The 19,158-nt window shown below is 33.9% G+C and overlaps 1 protein-coding gene across 2 annotated transcripts in view; it reads right to left on the reverse strand.

The window, feature by feature from the left end:
• Positions 1-19,158, reverse strand: part of LOC127734357 (uncharacterized) — a 103,445-nt gene that overhangs the window by 36,122 nt on the left and 48,165 nt on the right. For both annotated transcript variants that reach the window (XM_052244194.1, XM_052244193.1), the window contains exons 11-12: positions 18,770-18,829; positions 14,140-14,473 (exon numbers count right to left, since the gene is read on the reverse strand). In XM_052244194.1, the coding sequence (XP_052100154.1) occupies positions 14,140-14,473; positions 18,770-18,829 (394 nt within the window). The remainder of the gene's footprint in view (positions 1-14,139; positions 14,474-18,769; positions 18,830-19,158) is intronic.

Below are 19,158 nucleotides of genomic sequence, written 5' to 3' on the forward strand. Positions count from 1 at the left end.
AGTTTGTTTTCGATCTGTGAGTTTGACTGTCCCTCTGGTATCTTTCGTCCCTCTTTTGGAGTGGCATATGCTAAAAGTCTATACATAAACCATATATGTAGCTCCATAGGGGGCGAGGTCCTGACTCTCCTACAAAATCCGTTTCTGCATGCAGCCTCTCTTGCTCTCTTATTCGAACTGTTTGTTGTGTCGTTTAATCTGCTAAATAGTAAAGATTTATTTCTTCTCCACTTCTTCATTTAAAATTTGAATCTCCTGCGATATACAATTTGGAATCCTTTTCTTTGTAATGATTATTTTTAATAAATATTTATAATATTTCTTTCTTTATATAGTAGTTCATTAACGTATTTGCACGGGCATTTCTTTAAGCGGGTATTCTATGTACCAAATCTTAAAAGTATTCCCAATTGGGTAACTTCATTATAATAATACAAGTTGTAACTTAATTTAAACAAATTATCAACTCAGAATTTAACTCCTCTTCATATATAATTTCAAGTTCATCGTGTTCATTATAATGAAAAAATAAATAAAATATTCGTATAAGATAAAAATAGTAATAGTTATTATTTTCATAGTTATATATTTTCACTTTTGACTGTCATTAGAGCATTATAGGTATGAGTATCTTATGACAGCTATGATTTACATTCTATGAAATATCATGATAATGTTAGTCATAAGATAGTCATAAAATGTGTCTTAAGATGAATCTTATGACATATCTTATGATACTTTCGAAAACCAGCTCCTGAACTTTTAAAAATCAACAAAATCAAATGTCTACTTATTTATTTCGTTTAAACATTGGTATTTATTTACTGTACAGCAACCGAATTTGGAATCCAGAGAAAAATCTACAGAGGCACATTAAGGAAGTTAACTGAATCAACAGGTGAACTTCGTCTTAGTTCAAATGATGTTTTAGTGGAGTCTAGTTTCTTCCATTTCCTTCCTTGAGTGTTGCAGTGTTTTTCCTTTTTTTTTTTGGGGGGGGGGGGGGGGGGGGGGGGGGGGGGGTAATTCATGATGTCAAAGAGTGGTGTCGTGTTAATTGAAAGGACTTTTAAATTTAATTAAATGTTATTTCTGACCGTTTTTCTCCACATAGAAGATCTATTTCAAACCCGCAGTAGCTTCATTTAAAAGGGGGACATGTATGTGTTCACGTGTGGAATTCTTTGGTGGCATCAATATTGTTTCAGGTAGATAAGTAGTCATGCCAAGAAATGTCTTTCGTTGAAATTTTGAAAACATTCCATGAAGAAAATTACACAGATGCAACTTAGACTTTGTTAAACGTCACCAGTGTTTGAGTAGAAAGTTGATACTAGATACTTATACATCCCGTCATTGTGTTATTGTGCTATGGTTAATTTTTGTACTTTTGTCTTTCGTTTTTGCTAATGTGCTTTGTCAATATGCCTTTTTGTTTTGCTTTTTTGAAATATTTGTTTGTTTTTGTAGTGATTAAGATTATAACACAATGTTGACTGCTGTATCCCTATTTGTACATTTTTACTTATTATGTCTGTTTTTTTGTTCACATATCGTTGTCAATATAATAGAATTTGATGCGACTGTCATACAAGTGAGAGGTTTAGCTAGCTATAAAACAGGTTTAATCCACCATTTTCTACATAAGAAATGCCTGTTTCAAGTCAGTATTATGACAGTTGTTATCCATTCGTTTGATGTGTTTGAGCTTTTTATTTTGCCATTTGCTTAGGGACTTTCCGTTTAGAATTTCCCTCAGAGTTCGGTATTTTTGCTATTTTACTTTTTGGTATATGGCAGGGGTCTAAGCGACACGTACATGCCAGTCATAAATTAATTTGTTGAATATTGAACTACTAATGGGTGTTGTAGGAGGTCCACCAAGATTTCGTGGCATGAGTCGACTTGTAGGGGGGGGGGGTGTGTCAGATCTATTATTTTTTTAATTAATAATAATAATTAGATTTTGGTTTTCTCCCAATCTAATTTTCTATAATTTTACATCTATATGTTTTGAACTACATTTGCATTTGTACAATTACATTATATCAAGGCTCTTGTATAGCCCGATCCAAACAACCTTTCTGTTCTGTGCTGTATACTGGTAAACATGTCAGGTTAACATGTTCCACCAGGGTTACTTCCAGGCACATTGATGAAGCAACCAGATAACAACATCACATTACCTGCATCTTAATAAATGTGGAACATGTTTAATTTTGTAACATCGGCCCAGGCATAATGCAATTGACACTAGATACTAGAATTAGTTTATTCATTGCATAAGTCGCACTTAAATGTCTATCTGCTCATCAAATGACCGTTTCCTGATTATCGATCTGTACCGTAATTTTCTGAAGTGCCTGTAAGTCGCCTTGCTATTGATCTGTACTATAATTATCTTAGGTGCCTGTAGGTCACCCTGTTATTGATATGTACTATAATTATCCGAGGTGTCTGTAGGTCACCCTGCTATTGATCTGTACCATAATTATCCGAGGTGTCTGTAGGTCACCCTGCTATTGATCTGTACCATTACCATCTGAGGTGCCTGTAGGTCACCCTGTTATTGATCTGTACCATAATTATCCGAGGTGCCTGTAGGTCACCCTGCTATTGATCTGTACCATTATCATCTGAGGTGCCTGTAGGTCACCCTGTTATTGATCTGTATCATAATTATCCGAGGTGTCTGTAGGTCACCCTGCTATTGATCTGTACCATAATTATCCGAGGTGTCTGCAGGTCACCCTGCTATTGATCTGTACCATTACCATCTGAGGTGCCTGTAGGTCACCCTGTTATTGATCTGTACCATAATTATCCGAGGTGCCTGTAGGTCACCCTGCTATTGATCTGTACCATTATCATCTGAGGTGCCTGTAGGTCACCCTGTTATTGATCTCTTGGGTACCTATAGGTCACCCTGCTATTGATCTGTACCATATCATATCATAGGTGCAAGAGTCACATTGATATTGACCTGTATCATAACCTTTCAAAAGTGCATGTAGGTCAGCTTGTTGTTAATCTGTACCGTATCCTATCAAAGGTGTTTGTAACTCATTTGCTATTAGTATCTACCATATCCTATCAAAGTTGCTGAAGATTATATTCCTGTTTATATTTACCATATCCTATCTAATTATCAATGGTGCCTGTAGGTCACCCTGTTGTTTACCATGTCATATTATAGGCGCACGTAGGTCCTCTTGTTATTTGCCATATCACATTATAGGTGCCTGTAGGGCACCCTGTTATTTACCAAATCTTATCATAGGGGCCTGTAAGTCATCCAGCTATTTATCCGTACCATAAGTGCGCGCAGGTCACCATGTTATAATTAATTTCGTTAACTAGATGATTGTAATTGTCATTACCATATATTATCATAATTATCAATAGTACATGTAGGTCACCCTGTTATTTTCTTTATCCTATCATAGGTGCATGTAAGTCATCATGGTATTTATAGTATTCAACCTTCATGTACCTATGATACAGATCTATATGGTGATTGGATATGCAAGCTCCTATAATACGCAAAAGTATAGATAAATAGCAGTGTGACCTGCAGGCACATATGATAGGCTATAGTAAAGATAAAAAGATATGTGACCTGTAGGCACCGATTATAAGCTATGTTGCATATACATTGCAGTGTGACCTGCAGGCTTCTATGATTGGCTCTGGTAAAGATCTATGAGGATACAACCTGCATGCACCTATTATACAGATCTATGGTGACGTGACCTGCAGGCTCATATGATGGGTTATGGTACAGATACATATCAGTGTGTCTTGCAGGTAGCTATAAAAGGTGAATGTTACATATGAATAAAAGTGTGACCTGAAGGCAATGATGGTACAGATAAATTTTGGTGTGACCTGCAGGCACCTATGATAGAATATGGAACATAAAAATCGCTGTGACCTACAGGCACCTATAATAAACTTGCAGGCACTATGACAGGATACGGTACATAAAAAAGCGGTGTGGCCTAAAATCACCTATGATAAACCTGCAGGCACCTATGATGGAATATGGTAAATAAAAAAATCTGTGTGACCTACATGCACCCATGATATGCTATGGTCTAAATAAGTAGCAGTGTGACCTGCAGGCCCTTATGAAAGGCTTAGGTACAGACATATGGCGATGTGACCTACAGGCACCTTTGATAGACCCATGATAGACTATGGTATAAATCTATGGTGATGTGACCTGTAGCACATATTCTAGGCTATTGTACAGAAAAATGGTATATGACCTACAGGAACCTATGAAAGGCTATGGTGCAGATCTAAGGTGATGTGACCTGCAAGCACCTATGTTAGGCTATGGTACAGATAAAAAGTTGTATGACCTGCAGTCACCTATAGACTATGGTACAGATGAAACGATGTGGGACCTGCAGGCCCCTATGGTAGGCTTTGGTGAAATGACCAACAGGCACCTATAATAGGCTATGGTACAGATAAAAAATTGTATGACCTGCAGTCACCTATAGACTATGGTACAGATAAAACGATGTGGGACCTGCAGGCCCCTATGGTAGGCTTTGATGTAGACATATGGTGATGTGACCAGCAGGCACCTATAATATGCTATGGTACAGACAAATAGCAGTGTGACCTACATATACCTATGATAGGCTATGGTGCAGATAAAAAGTTGTATGACCTACAGGCACCTATGATAGGCAATAGAGCAGACCTGTACTGAAGTGACCGACAGGTATATATGATAAACTATGATGCAGATCTATGGTGATGTGACCAGCAGGCAGGCACCTATAAAAGGGGGCTAGTATGAAATTTGAAGAAAAAGGCAGGATAGGAGTTTTGAGTAAAAAAAAAGAAAAAAAAGGCAGGATGAGCAACTTAGAAAAAAAAGGCAGAATGACAAAGTCAGGATAAAAAAGAGCAGGACCGAATAGAGTGAAAAATAAAATTACAACTAACAAAATGCAGGACAAAACTTTCATCCAAACCCCCCCCCCCCCCCTATTAAAATCAAATGGTAGCTGCCTTTACCCTGCCACATTCTGTATGTAGATATAAGAAGTTTTGTGCCAATGAGATAACTCTCCATTTAAGTCACAATTTGTAAAAGAAAAACCATTTATATGCTGGTCTTCAACACGGAGCCTTGGCTCACACCGAACAGTAAGCTATAAAGGGCCCCAAAAATGACTAGTGTAAAACCATTCAAACGGGAAAACCAACGGTCTAATCTATATAAAAAACGAGAAACGAGAAACACTTGTGAACCACATCAACAAACGACAACTACTGAACATCAAGTTCCTCACTTAGGACAGGTGCAAACAAATGCAGCGGGTTTAAACGTTTTAATAGGTACCAACCTTCACCCTTACCCGAAACAATAGTGTGACATCACAACATAGAAAGACACACTATAAAATATCAATTGAAATGGCTTAACTCAATCAAAAGACTCATAAACACAAGTGAACATATCTATGACACAATGTAAATACAAAGTCAATAGAATAAGGGGCGAATAAATAAAGGCAACAGTAGAATACCGCTGTGAGATGTTAAATAATTACAGAAAGTTAACTATAACCTTGAACAAATAACCTTGCCGCCAAATAGAATAAAGTACACAGGTAAAAGAAAATAATTTTGTTGTAAGGTATAAATGGAGAACGGAAATATTTTTCATAGTACGAGAAACAGAAGTGAACATTTATAGTCATACTAAACACTTATCAAAGCTGGTATATATTAAAATAGAAAGACGAGATATAACCCTAAATAACCATTAAATAACAAAAAACATTACAATTGTATTAAAAGATCCAATTATCACTAAAGTACGATTTGAGAGTACTCGCAGTTACTAAAAGCTAGTTGAAAGCCAAAATCAATTATTAATAAAAAAGAATCATGCATCAGAAACTAATATGTGCCTGTAGGTCACCTACATGTACGATACTGTGCCTGTCTCAAGTCAGGAACCGGTAATTCAGTGGTTGTCATTTGTTGCTGTGTTACATATTTATTTTCCGTTTATTATTTTGTACATAAATTAGCTAGGCCGTTAATTTTTCTCGTTTGAATTATTTTACATTTGTCATTTCAGGGCCATTTAAGGCTGACTATGCGGTAAGGGCTTTGAAAATTGTTAAAGACTGTAAGGGGACCTATAGTTGTTACTTTCTGTGTCATTGGGTCTATTGTGAAGAGTTGTCTCATTGGCGATTAAACCACGTCTTCCTATTATATATTGGGTGCAAAACTATAGTGATGTGCCCTGCAGGTACCTACCATGCAGATATATAAATGAAAGTGTGACCCGCAGGCACCTTTACTAGCATATGGTGCAGATCTATGGAGCTGTGACCTGCAGGCACATATTAATATGCTATGGTACAGATTATTAGCAGTGAGACCTGCAGACTCCAATGATAGGCTATGTTACAGATCTTAAGTGAGATGTGATCTGCAGGTATATATGGTACAGATAAATTTTGGTGAGACCTGCAGGCACATTTGATACAGATACATTTTGGTGTGACCTGCAGGCACCTATAGTATTGTTTATGATAATACGCGTAGGTATATGCAGCACTACTTGTTTATAAGTGGTGACTGGCAGTAACCCTTCACATAAGCTTTTATCCTCGTGGGTAGGTGTTCTGACCTTTTTCACTAGTATTGTGACAATAACAAAAATAACATACCCTTTTTTTCCAATTTTAACTTTTTGACCCCCTAAAATATAGAGTTTGAAAATCTTGACCATTCTCCCAAAGGCTAGGTTTTATCAATTTTTTCATGTATATATTGTTATGGAAATAAGTCACTTTACAATTTACCAACTGTTTTATTTCACTACTGGGTATTGCAATGTTTCCTTTAAACCACGTATGCATAAATGAAGTGTTGAAAAACGCAAATTTATCTTAAATTGTTTTCTAATGTTTTATTTAAGGACCATTCCATATAAAGTATTTCACTAGTTTAAAGATACTAATTAAAATGCACATAATTTTTCAAGGTTCTATTTTCTTCTCATTTGTATACCTTTATCAAAGCAAAATTCTTATTACGGAAGGCGTGTTTCTGTGGTTCATGCTTTATTACGAAATGGTAAAAGTGTAGCCAACTGTTAATTATCAAATAAAGGCAACAGTAGTATACCGCGGTTCAATAGTTATAATTCGATTAAGCAGAAAACAAAAATTCTGGTAATACTTAAACAATAAGAGGAAAAACAACGGACAACAGACACACCGCAATACAATAAAAGCAAACGATCGAGTCAGATTAATCTCAAAAGTGAACAAAATCAGACTTTATGTGTATGAATACAATAATAACATATTTGTCTACGTTGTCACTTAAATATTATCTTTGAACCTTGAAAGAATCTTAAAAATTTTATGTTTCTCATTGTAGGTCTCTCTAAACAGGACAAGTTTCTCTTGTATTATTTTATTTCCAAAAATATCTTATAGTAATACTCATTGTCTTAACCCTAACACAAAGAATAGAACATTTGCATTAGCAATACATTATTGAATTATCATTTAATACAAAACTATAAACTGCTACACATTCTTCAAATTTAAAAAAAAAAACTGGTCCCCTGATTCAAGCTCACTATTAAATGTAACCCTCCCAAACAATTATTAGCCAAAATTATGGTCCCGTTATAATTATCCATCACCATCATAAATAATTACCGTTTTCTAATCTTGATCAGGGGATCAGACTTTTTTTTTAATTTGAAGAATGTGTAACAGTTTATAGTTTTGTATTAAATGAGAATTCAGTAATGTATTGCTTATACAGATTTTCTATTCTTTGTAAGGGTTTAGACAATGAGTATTACTATAAGATATTTTTTGGAAATATATATATTAACCAGTCAATTTGTGATAGTTTTTTTATTGAAGATATGCTACACTAGCGTGGTGAAAGTGTCCTAAATAGTTGTTTATGGTGTACACATTATGGTTACACGCTCAATCTATTTACCTGAAGGTACGATTCCAATCCCGAAAAAACAACACACTATGATAATATCAATAAAATAAGCATCGTGTCTGGATAGTGCCATGCTCCTACTTCAAAATACCGAATCATTCGATAAGAGTTTACTTATAAGATAGTACCGATTATAGAGTTAATTACCCCCGTCCTATTTACATTCGTCATAATATTCCCGTGTCAGTAAAAGTCACCTCTCATTTGTATTTCATCAAAAAACAAAAACAACCAAAATGGTTATTTATGTTATGAGCTTTAAAGTAATGATATGATTCCGTTACAAAAGGTACTAATGCTTCACTCCTATTAGTCTACTTGTTTTCAAATAATATGAAGTAGAATTCATACAAATGTTTCTGAAAGATTAATAAAAAAATAATAATGCTAAGTTCTTTAATTTCACTTTAAGATAAATTGATTATTGCCTTTCCCTCAATAACCCACATTTCACTGAATAATTTCCTCCTCTATATATCAGTGATTACAAATACTACAAATAATTATCAACTTCGAATTGCTCATCATGTTGCTCAGATGTAACAAACCCTCCATCGTATGGCGCTATATATATATATCAATTGTTGCGATACGCTCGTTTATATTCACTATACAAAGTTCATTGGCAAAGGTGGGCTCAGTCCAAAAAGTACCGCAAACATGGGGATAAGGAAGAAAAATTGCAATCGACTCTACATGATTTTACGGTCACAAATTACTAATATGTTGATACATACATTTATGTATGACTCAATCCACTAGCGACATGCACTCACATTATTTCTTTAGATACCTGAACATTATTATCGTCTAATCAGTAATAATCCCGAGTGTTAAATTCTCCCTCGCCCTGCTCGTCCGAATTTAAAGTATTTCTACTCTAAATTCAATAGGCTTTAAACAAAACAAACACAGAAATAGGATTAGTTGCTCGCAGTAACATATTATCTTCTCTTGCGATACATTATTTTATTAAACTTTATAATACAGGTTTCTTTTATACAACCAACATATATAAATACATGTAATAAACATAGCAGCCACTGTATATATACTAATGTGACTTACTTCGTGACGATTCGACGTAACTGCGAGCACCTTCGATACTAATACATTTAAATGCCAAACTTTATATAGTAACATAAAACCCCACCCGTAGAAACCGCCAAAACTTTTCTCGTGCCTTGTGCACGTACCATCAAACTTTATAAATAGTACATACTCTTGCAGAACTAGTTTCAGAACTAGTTACACTAGTTCCCATCTATATATAATTAATACAAATACCAAACGGGAAAACCCATTTTCAAACGAAATGAAATATATTTAAATTCTCCCTCGCCCTGCTCGTCCGAATTTAAAGTATTTCTACTCTAAATTCAATAGGCTTTAAACAAAACAAACACAGAAATAGGATTAGTTGCTCGCAGTAACATCGAAACAAAGGAAATGAAACAGTTCAGAATTAGATGCCAAGATTCAAAGATACTACCAACTGACGATGTAAATTGTCCTTAATATAACCATCTTTTGACTGATCTGATGACCATCTACCGTGCGCCTTCAATAATCTATCAGAAACCCCGTTATTAGCTGCTGAGGTAGCACCTCCACTTCTTAGACTATGTAACCCGAACTTAGATTTATCCAAACCAATATCTTCCAATGCCTTAAGTAATATCTCACGAGCTCTAGTGTACGATAAGGATGTATTGTTTTTGCTTAGCTTGTATACACCTTGTGATTTCAAAAATGACAAAGAACGAAAAATAAAATAGTCTGAATCAGATTCTAAACCAGCTAATTTCAAATAAATCTTTAACCACTTAACAGGACACATTTCATTGCCGGTCCTAGCGATTATAACCTTGTTTCCTCTTCTATAAATGTCTGTTTTACTCTTATTGATAGTAATCTCAACATGAGTATCGTAGAAAACAATGTTATTTCTTTTTATATTTGCTAACTCACTGTAGCGCAAGAAACCGGAAAATCCAAGAAGACATAGTAAACACACTCTTAACTTAGACAAATCATGTTCAGAGCCATATCTAGAAAAAATTAACTTTAAAATGTCTGTAGTAATAGGCTCTTTTTTGTTGATGGGTATACTCAAAATTCTACGACCGCCTTCTAAAATATTAGATAACAACTTATCAGAGCAAGGATTGTATTTAAAGTTAATGTCATGATACCATTTAATGGAATAAAAGTTAGATTCTAAAACGGACACGCTAACACCTTGCTGTATCAGTGAACCGATATATAAACATACTGTAGTTGCAGTAGCCGGAGAAAATTCAAGTTGACAATCGGAACACCAAAGACGAAATTTTCCAAAATGAAATTTATATTTTTTAACAGTAGATTTTGAACTAGACGCTTCCACAATTGATGGTAATGCACTGACAATTTTGGCAAATCTAGAATCATTGGCTAATTTCTCGAACTGTTTCCATTGAGTCTGTAAATAGAAAAAACCCAATTAAAATCTTCATACATACATGTATCTTAATTAGATAAACATTAAACTTCTATAAATATATACATCTCATATCTATATACATCAACTTCTAACCACACTGTGTGATTCTTTATGTTACACTGTGCAACATAGCTCATAAAAGTTCATACATAGTCCATCATAATACTGTATATTATGCCACAGAACAACTATATTGTTCACAAGTAAACATTTCACACTGTGTGACATACACACATATAAGTGTATCTAAATAGATAATCATCTAAATTACTAAGTAGTAAAATCAACTAACAACACTAACACATTACTGTTAAATGGTTGCTTAGCAAAAATACTGTTTTCGTCCGATCCTTGTATAAAAAATGATTTCGGATTTCTATACTCACGGAAATCTTTTATATAGCCTTTATATTGATATGTTAAACGATTCACAATCTTAGGCCAATACACAGCTGATTTCCACTTAGGTACTACTAATGCACCTTTTGCTTTACATATATGCATATAATTAATAACCCTATTAATCAAAACAATAGGAGGAACTATCCAGTTATTAAATGCTGACCAGTCATATGCAAACGCATCAACACCGGAGGTACCAGGTGTAAAAAACTTTGAGAAAAACCTAGGTACTTTCTTATTTCTACTGTCGGCAAATAGATCACAATTGAATGGACCCCATAACCGATCAAAATATTTGAAAATAATATCTGAAACACCCCAATCATCAAAATCGAAAATTTTACTCAATTCGTCAGCTTGAATATTTTTATCTCTTGGGATCCATTCAATTTCTAATACAATATTATTATCTAAGCATATATTAAAAACATCTAAAGCTATGTCCTGAAGCTCTGCCTTCATACTACCTTTTCTAATTATCTTAGTTACATTCTGATTATCGGTGTAAATTTTGACAAGTTTTCCACTCAATTGATTATGTAAAGACTGTAAAATATTGCTTACTGCTTTTAATTCCCTCCAAGTTGAACTCTTAGTTCTGTCTGATTTATCCCACATAAAATGAGATACATTATTTGAACCTACAATATAACCAGCACCTGCATATTCGCTGGCATCAGAAAAAATAATTCTCTCAGGCATTCTATGAAAATATGAAATATGCCTAAAACTAACTTTGTCACAGTAAAAATACCAAAATCTAAGTTCTTGAATAACATTGTCATTCAAATATACAAAAGAATCCCAATAAGCTCTACAAGAGATAGTCATATGTAAATGCCTTGTCATAATTTGACAAATACTGCCTAATGCTGGTAACATAGAAATTATTTTTCCACACACTTTAGCTAAATTTCTACAAGTGATATGTATATTACGTTCAAATAAAGCAGATATAATGTTTTTTAAATTCTCGAATTTTTTCACAGGTATTTCTAAAGTTCCTTCTTCTAAATTCCAATTAAAACCTAGCCATTCCATAATTTGAACTGGTGTCCATACGCTCTTATTATTATTTATAACAAAACCAGATTTTTCTAAGTCACTTTTAACCTGTAAAGCCATATTTTCACAAATTTCTGAATTTTCTGCAGTTCCCCACCCGTCATCTAAATAAACCACAATAGGAATACTCATAGCTCTCCAATATTTTACTAAAACTCTGATCGTTTTAGTAAAAATGTGACCTGCTGATGATAAACCGAAAGGCAAAACTGTGAAAGTAAAAAATCTGATTTTATTGCCAAATTTCCATGAAAAACCTAAAAATTTTTGATGATCACAATGCACATCTATGTGATGATAACCATGCCTTAAATCAAATTTATACATGTATTTTGAATTATGTGCAAAAGATAATGCTTCATTAACACCTTCAAATTTAACCTTTTGTTTTTCAACGTATTTGTTTACATGTCTCAAATCTAGTACAAGTCTTTCTTTACCTGAACTTTGTACTGAAACAGTTAACGGATTTACTACAAAAGGTGGACACTCTACTTCATTGATACAATTAGTAGTAAGAAGTTCATCTATTGACTTTTCAACAAAAGTAGCATGCTTAAGAGCTGATTTGTTATTAGGTAAATGAATACAACATGGTTCAGTATAAAATGGAATTCGATAGCCAAATTCTATCGTATTTAAGATAAAATCATTTGCCTGTAAAACAGATTTCCAAAATAACACATTATTTTTTAAATTCCCTTTAACGTTAATAATTTGATCTCCAGACTTAATTTCATAATTGTTAATAAAGTCAAAATTATACTCAACTCCATTCGTTGTATTTTCATCTAACGTCTGTTCTTTACTGTGACTTTTCTTGTTCCTTTGGGGCCGTGCTGACTGTTGCTGACGGACTTGCCTTGAATGGACAGAATCTGGCGAAATGTCCTTGTTGATTGCAATAAAAGCATTTCCCGGATCTGTTCTGTGACTGCCCTGTACTTTCTCCGAATCCACTGCTTTGACTAATCCCACGAAAAAAATTCTTTGCGTTGAATTTATTTCCACTTTCTGTAGGTTTATTGCTGGGCCGATCATACGGTTTTGAACTTTTCCTTTTTCTAGAAGCACTGGCAATAGCGGAACGCAAATTAGCTGCATCGTCCTTATCGTCAGCCAAAGGACTATCAAGGTATTCATTAACGGTGTCCCATCCATGTTTGTCGCCGATTTTCAGAATTTTGTTCCTCTTCCGCAGCGTTTCTTTTTCCTCTGCTAACACCTCCAACGCCTGTACGTACGATTTGGACTTAATCAGTTTCTCTATTCTTGAAATCGTGTCGGACCTTTCTGTATTGAATAAGTACTGGATGCGATGTCCCTCTCTCTTGAAAACGAAATCTGGAGTCGAAACACCGGTTGACTTCACTGGTTGTACAAATTGGTTTTCAAAATGTTTGATTAAATTAACTTTCTGCTGTTCTAGAGCGTTTGTTAAAACTGTTGAAAACAACGATACAGCACCATCAGTAGACAACTCGGTATTGGATGTACTCTCCTTACTTTTGGACTGTCTCAAATCATCATGGTCGGAACCAGTATCGGACATCATAAACGTATACTAATGTGACTTACTTCGTGACGATTCGACGTAACTGCGAGCACCTTCGATACTAATACATTTAAATGCCAAACTTTATATAGTAACATAAAACCCCACCCGTAGAAACCGCCAAAACTTTTCTCGTGCCTTGTGCACGTACCATCAAACTTTATAAATAGTACATACTCTTGCAGAACTAGTTTCAGAACTAGTTACACTAGTTCCCATCTATATATAATTAATACAAATACCAAACGGGAAAACCCATTTTCAAACGAAATGAAATATATTGTCCTATCCACGATTTTGACATTTGACTAAGTTAGGATTAACATGTCGATTGTGACATTTTGGCTGATCGATTGAATCGCATAGGGGTTGATGGATGTAAATAATGATACATTTACCTTGTCGAGGCAACCGGTTTTTCTTCTTTTTAGTTTATGCGTGTTACCTTGGTTTGTCTTCTTAATCGATCTATGAGATTTGAACGACCGAAAAACTACTGTTACATTTATATATTGTATCTCAATTATTATTTTTAAACGGTATTGTTGACATATATAACCGCCATTTACATTAATAGTAACAAGAAAAATAAGTAGGATTAAATACATACTTTTTGGATATTCCAGCAGTGATTGACAAATATTTCTACCAGCTATGATACACATTTTACTCGTAAGTACTTGTATGCTAGATACTACAGCAGATATTTTTTCTTTGCGTGTTTGTTTGTTCATTCCACTTAAATTTGTTTTAAATGTTTCACAATTCTCTTTAATCTTCTCTAAATCTTCTTCGAATAAATTTTCGGTATCAGGAGTATCTTCTATAATTTTATTTAATATGCCAATTATTTTGTCTGAAAGGTCAATGCATTTCAAATCATATTCTCTTTCTTTGAGTTTGTACGCTTTCTCTAATGTGTCTACTGCTCTTTTTGAGGCCCACTGAAATAAATAGAATAATTTCCCATTTTGCTTTAAATTAATTTATGAGTATCTGAAATTAAATTGCTTTTAAAATCTATCGTTTACTGTGTCTTTGTAAAGATTTCGATTTTCAATTTGACAATAATTTATAAAATGATGGTAAAATAATAATTCTAATGCAATTATTTTGTATCAATGGTTCTGATTGGATGACAGTAAGCGTAAAATTCTCTATCTCCTTGTCTGTAACTAAGGCAGCCGACATTTTGAATTGCGGAATGTATTGACATGCAATTTTTACAATAATAAGCAAAAAAACTCACATGTTGCACCTAGAAATCTTCTTTTTATCAAATTTAATTACATTCTGAAGCGGCCAAGAAGCCAGAAAACGCCCGGTGTTTACGTTTGACGCCGGAAGCATACATATGACGTCACCTAGTTTAGGGGCCAAAGAAGATAACATCTTTTCGCGGAATTTTCTTTAATGAGAATTTTACACTGAAATAATGATTGAAATTGAATTATGTACTTGTTTTGCATTAGAATAGAGATAACTGTATTGTATTTGAAGCTTTGCGGACGTCCATCGGTAGTTTTACTGTCGCAAATACCCGTTTACCTGTCTCCGCTACACGTCGCCAGGTAAACTAAATTTGCGACAGTAAAACTACCGATGGACGTCCGCAAAGCTTCAAATACAATACAGTTATCTCTTAATTAAAACTAGATTTTTAATTGCTAGCAATAACGGATGGCACCCTTCCCCCATTGCCAGGGTAACAGCAGCCATTTTGAAAATTCCAAAGTCAAAGAGCACATCTACACATGCTAATTATCATTTTTGTAAAGTTTTAATTAGTTTGGAGCATTTTGAATTTTTTGAAATTTTGCTGTTTCTATGGTAACAACGGCCATTTTGGAAATTCCAAAGTTAAACGGGACATCTGCGTATGCCAGTCAATATTTGTGTTAAGTTTCATTTACTTTGGAGCATATTGATTTTTCGGACATTTTTGCTGTTTCCATGGTAACGGCGGCCATCTTGAAAATGCCATACCCCGATTGCAAATCTGCACATGCTGGTTAACAATATTGTATAGTTCCATTAACATTGGTTCATAAAATTCCGAGATATAAGCTGGACAAAAAAAAGTGGAAGAACAAAAATAAGAAAAAAAGAAACGTAGAATAAGAATACGTCACCCCAACTCCGTTGAGGGTTCCATAATCACGCTGTTTCTGAAAGTCAAGTTGCAATCAAGGCTATTTCTGGGAATTTTTCATATTTTGTCAGATTTATACATGGCATTTCAATATTGTTTGTATTTTTCAAAAGCTCGAATAATGCTGTGAAACTACGTGCAGAAAATGTACATCATTTTTCGCAAAGCTAGATTTATTGTGAGTAAAGATATATAAGGAAAATCCCAACTGTAACAATAACTCAGATCAAGTAATAAAAAAGACCACAATGGTAATATTCGGTTAACATTCTGAGAACAGTCCAAGAAATGCTGATTCTGAATTGAGGGGTTCTTGATACAATTTAGACATTCCTCGATAAAGCTATAGTAAAGTGTAGGATTTCACATGGGAAACCCAAAGAAGAAATTCATGATGGTATATTATGGTAATAGTTCAGAGAACATTTTCATGAGCAACACGATGGGTGCTACATGTCAAACCGATTCCGCTAACACAATTAGAGCAGTTGAGATCACTCCTGTCTCTGTTTGGGTATGTAGTGCTCAATCTTTAGTTTTCTGTGTAGTGTTTTGTAGTAACAACATTAATGATACCATTTTTTATTCAGCAGTTGCAGACTACTGTTAGTCGTTTCGCCGTTTCGCCGTTTTGCGGTTTTTTTTTTTTTTTTTGTGTTTTTTGTGTTTTTTTTTTTGTTTTTTTTGCCATTGCCTTTTTAATTACTTATGAGTTTTGAATGTCCCTTTGGTATTATTTCAGGACGAAGGAGTTAAGGATGTGATGGGGATATGAACTTGTATTTTCAGTGTGGAATTGTAAATCAACAATGAAAGTTTGATGCAGGTTCTCCCAATCATAACTTCTGTAAAGTTCAAAGCATCTAGACTGTTACTCTCAAAGGAGGATTAATAACAATCAATAATTTTCTTTGGTAGACATGCTTCCAAAAATTAAATATAAATAAAAATCCTTGAGTTGAACACATTCACGTTAATCCTTTAGTTATCTCGTTTTCCTATTAATAATATATGTTGATACTTGAACAGTATTAAGATAATAAAATGCATGTAATACACAAAAGTTTTCAGTGGAACCAATAAGCCTTCTAAGTCGACATTTTACTCTATAACTACCAAATAAGGATTAACTAGAGACAGTCTCTAACAAGTTATTCATTTAAGATGTAATACGATTTGATCTCATAAATTTCATAGAAGAAAATTGACAAATTATAATCAATTATTGCCTCTGGCAAACTTCTTGTCGTCTAATTATAACGTCTCGAAAAATAAAGAAGTTGAATAAAGGAACTAAAACATATTATGCTTGGTCAACACTAGCCTATTATCTGGATGTAGGATTATAATCATATTGATGTTGAATAAAAACTGGACAACTTAAAAGCAGAAGGATGTTGCATCTGTAGTTATATTGATTTTCAGCTCATGGAAAAAAAATTAAATCACAAACAGAGTTGTCCTAAGTCTGGAACCTGTTGTTCAGTGGTTGTCGTTTGTTGATGTGGTTCATAAGTGCTTCTCGTTTGTTTCTCGTCTTTATATAGATTAGATCGCTGGTTTTCCTGTTTGAATTGTTTTACACTAGTCATTTTAAGGGTCATTTATAGCTTGCTGTTCGGTGTGAGCCAAGGATCCGTGTTGAAGGCCGTACTTTGACCTATAATTGTTTATCTTTTACACATTGTGACTTGGATGGATAGTTGTCTCATTGGCACTCATACCACATCTTCTTATTTCTATTGATACCTTAGAGCAATTTCAATATAGCTCCCATCATCGGGTAAAACAGAATTTGTTTTCTAGATATCACTAAATAGAGATATTTGTTAAACGACTTTGAGATTACAACAAAAATGTACCAAAAGACATCTAAAGGGCAGCATACAGCCTTAAATAACAATCCAATGTCAATACAATATGTCAAGTTGTAACTCGTTCCGGTTCCTGCATTAATACAGTTGTGATTAAATTTAACACCAAATATTCAAACATCTGCCGATCACGCTACAAATGAGAATTGACGAAAACAAATGCCGAGTAATATCAACAGATTGACATTGGCAACGTTATCTAACAAATACTGTAATATTTTGTCCGACAATTTCATCGTTAAATGCAAAAACATTTCCACATTATTAAGTCAACAAGAGGACACATGTAGATATTTGTAAAATAACTTGGAAGGGAAAAATGAACAGGGCAAATAATTCGGAAATACTGCATAGGATTTTCAATAAATATAACGTCACAGTACCCAAATTGCACCGAGTACCCAAATTGCACACATTCACATTTAGCAAAAATAGCAGCGAAAATCTCACAAGTTTTCTTATAGACTAAACAACTTATATTTATTATTATTTGACATAATGCACGTCTTTAAAACAGGTTGATATATTTAAATATTCACAAAACGTTCACAGTATATATCAACAGATGAAGTATTCACTGGAAAAAGTAAAAACTTCGGAAACGCCTCCATGCGACGTCCACAAAAAGGTTATCTTTTAAAAAATGAGCAAATAAAATATATTACGAGCATCCATTTCTTAAAAAAATGAAAAGTAAGCATGGACTAATGTCAAAGTGTTCTAAATATTTTAAGAAATAAAACAAAACATCTGTTATTCGATTTTTAAGGATGTGAAATTAAGCATGGATGCAATATTACAGAATCATGGATCGTTTAGAGGTCGGTTCAAACTCATTTTTCTATGATTCAATTCGGATTCAAAATTAAATTAGTGGAACGATATTATATAGTAAGTAAGGATTCATTTACATAATAAACACAGAATGGAAACTTTTGTCTGGATTATAAATAAACGTAGGTGAAAAAACTGTCAAAATAGGTGCAATTTGGGTACACTCACGTTATAGGCGGAAAGAAAAGATATTTCCAACAATGTACACGCAGGACAAATTACATGAAGAATAACAACTGCAAAAAAAAGTTTAAACGCCTCACGAACGGTGAATTTTGTTAGGGCCTAAACAAATTACAAGAGAGACATCCTTTGATGAACAATTAAACAATGACTCTTAAATCTTTCTATCTTTAAGAATTTCATGATCATGCACTTACCTTGAATACGCCTTGAAAATCAGTCTTAGCGGCTGCCATTCCATTTTGAAGAAGTGTTTTCTTAAAATGAAGTATTTAAGATGTTAGGAACCATTTATTTCATTATATTGATTTTAGTCAACACAAAGGTTGACTTTTTATCGCAAGTAATCAAGCTAAAAAAAATAAGATGAACGTTAAAATAGTGTTATAACAGAAACAGCCAGCAAATAACATCTCAGTTAAAATTGCATCCAGTAATACTTGTACATATACAGGTGTATCCGTATTTGGACTGATTTGATCATATCATATTAGACATAATTACATTTCATGTTGAAAATGAATGTCAAAAGGTTGATTTTCGAAAAAAAAACTTTCAGTGTCTCGACAAAAACGTTTATATTGTT

This window comes from Mytilus californianus, unplaced genomic scaffold (assembly GCF_021869535.1).
Source record: "Mytilus californianus isolate M0D057914Y unplaced genomic scaffold, xbMytCali1.0.p SCAF_3, whole genome shotgun sequence".
Taxonomy (NCBI): Eukaryota; Metazoa; Mollusca; class Bivalvia; order Mytilida; family Mytilidae; genus Mytilus; species Mytilus californianus.